This window comes from Hibiscus syriacus, unplaced genomic scaffold (assembly GCF_006381635.1).
Source record: "Hibiscus syriacus cultivar Baekdansim isolate YM2019G1 unplaced genomic scaffold, ASM638163v2 tig00005377_pilon, whole genome shotgun sequence".
NCBI classification, from domain to species: domain Eukaryota; kingdom Viridiplantae; phylum Streptophyta; class Magnoliopsida; order Malvales; family Malvaceae; genus Hibiscus; species Hibiscus syriacus.
Window position 1 is genome coordinate 238,239 of NW_024062054.1, and position 7,037 is coordinate 245,275.

At 33.7% G+C, this 7,037-nt stretch overlaps 1 protein-coding gene across 1 annotated transcript; it reads right to left on the bottom strand.

Annotated features, from left to right (window-relative positions):
• Positions 1-1,102: 1,102 nt before the first annotated feature.
• Positions 1,103-5,510, bottom strand: LOC120199181 (GATA transcription factor 26-like). Its single transcript, XM_039200359.1, has 8 exons — positions 5,465-5,510; positions 3,859-4,221; positions 3,270-3,702; positions 2,864-2,936; positions 2,528-2,631; positions 2,101-2,287; positions 1,900-2,011; positions 1,103-1,695 (listed from the first exon to the last, which is right to left on the bottom strand). Exons 1-8 carry the CDS (start codon positions 5,502-5,504, stop codon positions 1,397-1,399), a joined length of 1,611 nt encoding a protein of 536 aa, XP_039056290.1. The 5' UTR covers positions 5,505-5,510; the 3' UTR covers positions 1,103-1,396.
• Between the last annotated feature and the right edge of the window lie 1,527 nt (positions 5,511-7,037).

Here is a 7,037-nt window from a genome sequence, read left to right on the forward strand (position 1 = left end):
AGAACCAGGAGATGTCCACGGCTATATGGACATAACCATGAGAACCAAATTCTTGTCAGTTAGATATTTGTGTGAGGTATGTCATCGCTTACACCAACGACATGACATTTCAAGGACATCACGTCTACTGGACAGCCAGTAAGGTAAACATATTTTCACAAGGGAAGGTTTAAAGGGGGACGCCTACCTATCCTATGCAAATATCGAATGTAGAATATATCACCATATTGAGTCATTGTTTGAAATCATCAATTTTATTCATGTGGGGATTGTTGGAAAAAATTAATAAATAAATGAATAAAATTGATGTCTTTTAATAATAAGTTATGTCACTTAGTGAACATACTTATTATTTGGTATAAAATTGCATCAATTCAATTATATCTATTAACTTTTCAATAAATCTCTTCATTAAAAGGTCATAACCTTTTGATTAGTTTCCTCTCCCCTCTATAAATAGGTTAGTTAAGGCTCAATCTTAAAAACAATTCCCAAACATTGGAATAGGAAAAATCTTAGAAATTCCTTTCAAATTCGTTATTTCCGGTGATAGAGAAAGACAAGATTGTGTTCGACTGATCACTATGGTTGTGCTTAATGTATGATCGTTTGTTGTTGTATCCCGGGAGACCGACGTCCAATGTTACTCAAAGCACCGAGGAAATGACAAATCTGTCTTAAGGAAACTGTTCATACATGCCTCAACAAAAATGCTTTTTCGGTTTATCATACTCTACTCATCCAATTCATTATCTAAATATGAGTAAACCAATTTCTTGCCTCTACTTTAAGTTTTATTTATTTTGCTTTGTTCGATTATATAATAATATTTATTATTATTATTTTTATCTCGGATTAACATTTTTTCTAACACTTTTTCTAAAACGAAAAACTATTGAACGATCTCAGCGGTAAAAAATAAACATTATTCTTCCTAGAATACCCAAGTTCAAACAATTACGTTTACAGAGTGTATACTATCGATAGATTAAGAAAATTTTGAAATACTTCCTCAAATATGTAGGAGTACCCTCCAAAAGGCACTAATTTGATATCCCTTTAATTCTATTCTTCTCTCCCCTCTCAGCAAAGCCAGAGGGGGATAAGATGCAAATTGACCATGGGGTATATAAAGTTATGTATCTATGCAAACAAAAGAAAAAAGAAAATGACAGTTGCATCTGCATTTCTTTCGAGCTATTTATTACAATCTGTTGTCAACATATACAAAAAAGAAACCCTCCTCTGATTCTTTTCTTAGCATTCTGATCTTGGAAAGGTCATGCAACCATCAAGCCTCATTAAGACTTCAGTTTTCGGCATGCAAAATATGTCAATCCCACTCACGGGATCTAGCAGAAGCATACCTTTATGTTTTGCTCGTAAAACGCCGATGCTAAGGATGGATAGGATTTGATTGCGCCGAGCAACTACTAGTGCTTGCCTGTTGCCCAAAACTTAAATCAGGGTGAAGCAGCTCTGCCTGTGGGAATGAGCCGTTGGACAGCACATCCAGCAGCAAATCCTGGTCGGAGCTTTCATCTACAAAATGAAGGGAATCCAGCACGAGAGAGCGACCATCAGGAGGCAAGTTGAACAGGCTTCTCGGACTAGAGCAAGAACCATCATTGTCTATGAGTTCTTTGTTTTCGCAAAAAGCCTTCATGATCACCCTTTTCGGGCTCTTTAAAGATTCTGAAAAATGGAAAACCATGTTCTTGTTGAGCAAAATGACAGTCTAACCCAAAACAATCGCAAAAGCTCACAATGTTAACAATCAATTTAAAGGGTGAAATTTATTTAGTCACAAAGAAATTTTCTTCATATTGCTTCATGTTATTAATTTATTTCACAAGATTTATTTCATACGATGCAGTAACAGCAGAGAATTTTTTGAACCTGGAAAATGTTGAATTTGGTTGTCACGTGATCTCTTCATAATTGCTGAACTACTCGAAGCAATAGCATTTTGTCCTCTAGCAGTCATAGATCCTTGAATACTTTTACATTTCTACAGCCAAATAAATGCTACTATGTTCAGCAATCCAATGAGCACAATATGTGCACGTCAAGATGTTCGAGAAACCAATTCATTCATACCTGAAGCCTGTGAAGGCGTTCCACCCAATAGGATTTTGTCAAGTTGCACAATGCAAGTCTTTTCAGTGTCTTACAGTCTTCAGCTTTCACTCCATGGACAGAGATATTAAAGACCCCTTCCTCAAGTAATTGCTGAAAGTAACAGACGTTCTCATTGAATTGAGGACTTTCAAACATGCTTTCGAGGCTGCAGGTGCAAGGACAACTATCAGTGATTCACTATTGTGCTTTCGTCTATTGATCATCTCTATATGTAACTAATAGCCATTATTAGTTTCCTTAAATATCTAACTTCCATTTTATGTGCATCAGACACTTCAAAATAAAAACAGGATTATTATCGGTAAATGCATGCCACCACCATACACAAAACATTAACTACATAGATGTTATGTTCGACCTCTTGATAATAGATTAAAAGGGATACCTATCAGGTAGTTTGGCAATGTCTAGTGGAGGTAGATACTGCAGTAACTGTTGCTGCTCCTCCTTTGTTAAATATTTCGCAAATCCCTCGAAGTTGAGAATATCCTGTACCATACAAAAATATCATCGTACAATAGACAATGAACGTGTTCTATGAAGTGAATTGTTTATGGCAACTCTGTAACTTTTGCTATATATGGAGGATTTATGTGAAAGGTTTATGAAATATTTAGTCACTAAACATATAAAAAATTACAGGTTTGATAATATCGCATCTGTAAAATTCAGTTCTAAAGGTTGTTCCCAGGAAAATGAAAGCATAAATAAGAGAACTTACATTCAAATCTATGTTACACAGTGGCGAATTATGACTTTCCAGCAGTAGTGACTTTTCATGCTGAGTTTTGTCCCTATCAAATTAAAAGAAAAAAGAAGAAAATTAATCAACATGTTATCACCATTGCCAATTTCTCCTCCCATTGCACAGCAGATATGAGCTTTATATTAAGGCCTGTGACTTGAGAGTAATGATAACAGTAGATACCAAAAGTTTTCCCAAAAAATGGAGACATTACTACTTGGAAGATTTTGAGATTAATGGCATGCCTTGCAGTGAGGAAATGTACCTTCTCTTCACTTTTCTATTAATATCTTCAGTAAAAAACACAAGATCTACACAATTCTAGTCTCGTAATTGGTAGACTCTGTTGCAACTTGTAAAATATTATTGTGAAAAGGTTTACCTATTAAGTTGCTCATGCTGCATGCCTTGCCCAGCAAGGTTCATAGCCCTTTCAATTCCATGTCCTGAAAACTTGATGCTCTTGCTATCATTATATGCAGGGAATCTTGAAGAATGAGAATAAGCCTCATTTCTCGAGTACTGTCTGTTTTCAACTGAGAGGGAACTAGCTTCCGATTCCTCTTCCCGAGCTATTGAGCTTGGATGTCTAATTAAAACACTCCCATGTCCAAACTCAACAGAATCCATGGGTGTCTCACTTTCAAGAAGCAAATCCTCCTCAGAAGATCCAGAAAAGTATGAAGACTGTTGTTCATGTAAAATAGTATACAAATCTTTTGTGAGTTTCTCGATTGGAGATGGCTTTGAACGATTTACACAGGTTCTTTTCTTAGAAGGTACCATTGAGTCCCACACGTTCGATTGAGCAGGCCCTGGAAAAAGTAAGAAAATGAAACAACTTAAATCAGTATATCCATTGAATGAGGTATATGATCACCAAGTCTTTCCTTTGATTACCCAGAAAAAAATGCAATATACTACAATATAGTCAAAACATTAATGAGGAACACGATGGCATTATGTCCAACCTGTCAAGTCACATGCATCAGCATACCTAAATTGGGCACAGCTTTCAGAATTAGATATGGCAGATCCAGAACTCGATCTATTACTAGTATCATCATCCACAAACTTACGGTTACCCTGATTGTAATCAGGGTAACCAACTACTTTATCATGATTTAATTTTCTTTTCAGCAGTTTCACTTCTTTGTTCTTATTTACAGATATGATCTTCAATCTGGAAGCCCTATGATCCTCATAATCATCAGGTTCAACCCTGGCATGAAGTGGAGTATAATTTGTAAGTGTCCCTTTAGTCCTCCACCGTGATCCACATGCATTGCACAATACTGGTTTCTCAGGAGGTCCATTACGCCAAAGAGGAGTGCCTATCACAATGCATTGTTATTAGTAAGTATAGACTAATAAGGACAAAGATAGTTATAATCAAGATATGCTAATACAATAGTCATTTGCCAAATTTTATAGAGGTTTAGAGCCAACAGAATAGAAATTAGATAAAAACCAAAGTCATTCTATAGACTTCTTCAAATTATGGTCGATAACATAATCATTGTCAAGGACTGACTTGAGTAAGAACCAAAGGCAAGAGGAACTTGCATTTGTCCTCAAAAGTCGACATTCGACATCATCATTTTTTAAGGATTAACGTTGGAACAATTCCTAAAACAATTTAGAATTTACGCTCTTCCTTCAACCAAGGTAACAAGGACAAATGAAGCTTCCATCAACACTTGAAAAAGGTTCAGCATTCATTCAGTGAACAGAAACAATAGAATACAGTAAGTTCCAAACGCTTAAATGTTTGAAGAATGCTATAAAGAATTTAACATTAACTCGTAATTCAGAGTGTTTAAACACAATGATTCTTTGAGGTTGAAATGTTTCAAGGCTTAAGAGGCAAAACAATGGACTTCAAAATAGAATTGAATGTTATCAATAAAGGGAAAAAAGAGAAACAGTGGTTCACATTAGAATTCCAGTCCAACCGAGGTCCACAACTCTTATCAACAAAGGCAAAAAAAGTTTTTTGGCATTTGAAATTCATCAATAACTCAATGGTAATTGCATCTATATAGGTGTCCAAGAGGACTGAGCTTTGACTTGAAATTCATGCTTATGAACACAAAGGAGCAATGGGAAAGCAGTGCCAATTTCATGTTGAACGTGAAACTGGCCAGCATTGAACAAACATAGACTCTGCAATTCTCCTGTATCCAGTAAAATTCAGTCACTTTTATGAGATATGCTGGAGTCAACGAAAACCTTAACCAACCCCAAGAGAGAATGTATAATGAAGAGAAAGTGAATGAAGTTGAAAGAAACAACTCAATTCAGTAACAAACTCAACTTTAAAGCCTTCGATGGATTGAGAAAGAAGGACAACTTTTGTTCTAAATACATAAGCAACCAGAATAACACAAAGAACAGCAGAAATTCAAGAATTTATTTCCCAAATTCCAATGATGGAATTATTTATCCAATCATATAAAATCATACACCAAACCACTAATTTATATAAAAAGGTTGAACAATCAACATATATCCAAGGACTTAAACATTTTTTTAGACTTCATATTCAAACAATTAACTGGTGAAACAAGAACTCACTTGTAACTCCACAGTGATAGCAAGGTCCTTGCTTGCCCATGTTTTTCTCCTTCGCTTAAGGGAAGAAAAAAATTAAAAAAGATAAAATTTGAAAACAAAAAAAGGAGAGAAAAAATTAATATATATATATATATATATATATATATATTGGCAAAAATTTTAATCGGTTTCTTCAAGCTTTATATGAAATCTTCAACTGTGTATTCAAGCTTTTGTTCAAACACCCAGAAATCTAGTTTTCGTTTGCAGAAAACAGAAGTCATAAAAATGAAAAATACCCAGAAATGTTTTATGTCTTTTTTTATCAGTCCAATAAACACAAATTAAAAAAAATAGCAACACAAAACAAGCCAAGAAAATCAAGAGGAACTTAAGGATTTTACAAATGGGTATTTGAGCTTGGAAACCACTTCAATGAAGAAGAAACAAATTGAAAAAGAAAGACTAATGGAGAGGAATTTAATAAATGGCTGTGAAAAAGAGGAAGGTGAAATGAGAAGAGAAGGGGGAAAAAAAGAGAATGGTAAATTTGTTCAACTTTCTTTTGCATTATTTATTTATTCATAAATTTACTATGTCAAAGATTAAAAAAATACTAATATGGTAATAATAATCAGAAATTGAATATTGTTCAAAGAAGGGTAAGGAATTTTATTGCATATATCCTGTTGACCATAGACTTCTTCAGCTTTGTTTTTTCGTCTATAAAATAAAATTCTCACAAAAATATAACTTTGAAAAATAAATTATGATTAAAGAAAAGGAAAAGCCACCACAAGAAATTAAAAAAATCAAGGCATAATATCAAATTTATCCCTTAATGTTAATTAATATAATTATTTTGATCTATATTTTTTAGAATATTATGATCCAACATTTTATTTTACTGCAAAAAGATCTTTTACATTTGATAGAATAGTCATGCGGAGAAGCACCCTCCATCCACTTTCCCTTTTACGCGTACCCAAAAGCCCGCCCGCCTAGTTTACGAGCCCTTTTACGATTCTCTTACCCTTAACATTTTATTTTAAAGTAAAAGGTCTCTTATTATTCTATTCATGTAAAGCTATTTTTGCCCCCAAAATAAAATGTTAGGCCAAAATGAATAAAAAAAATAGAGACCAAAATTATTACTTTAATAAATGTTAGGGTTAATTTTAATATGGCATAATGCCAGAAATAGACCCCAATGTTTTATCAAAATTGATCATTTTGGCCCCCAATCTTTTTTTAGAACATTTTGGCCCCTAATCTTTTTTTTAAAAAACATTTTGGCTCCCAGCATTTCAAAACTCCAAAATAGGAGCTTTTCAACCTAAAACAAAATGTTGATGATAAAATGCCTTGAAAACAAAAGGAATAAGGGACAAAGTGATTATGGGATCTTTTTGCTCTGAAATGAAATATTTGAGGGTTAAAATATTAAAAAAAATAGAATTGAGACAAAATGAACATTTTAATAAACGTTGGGGGTTAATTTTTCATTAAGCCTTTTAATATTATGCCAAAAATCAAATCAGATATTTTTTTCTCCTCTTTTACCAAGTATATTGTGCTAATAAAATAAATCGTC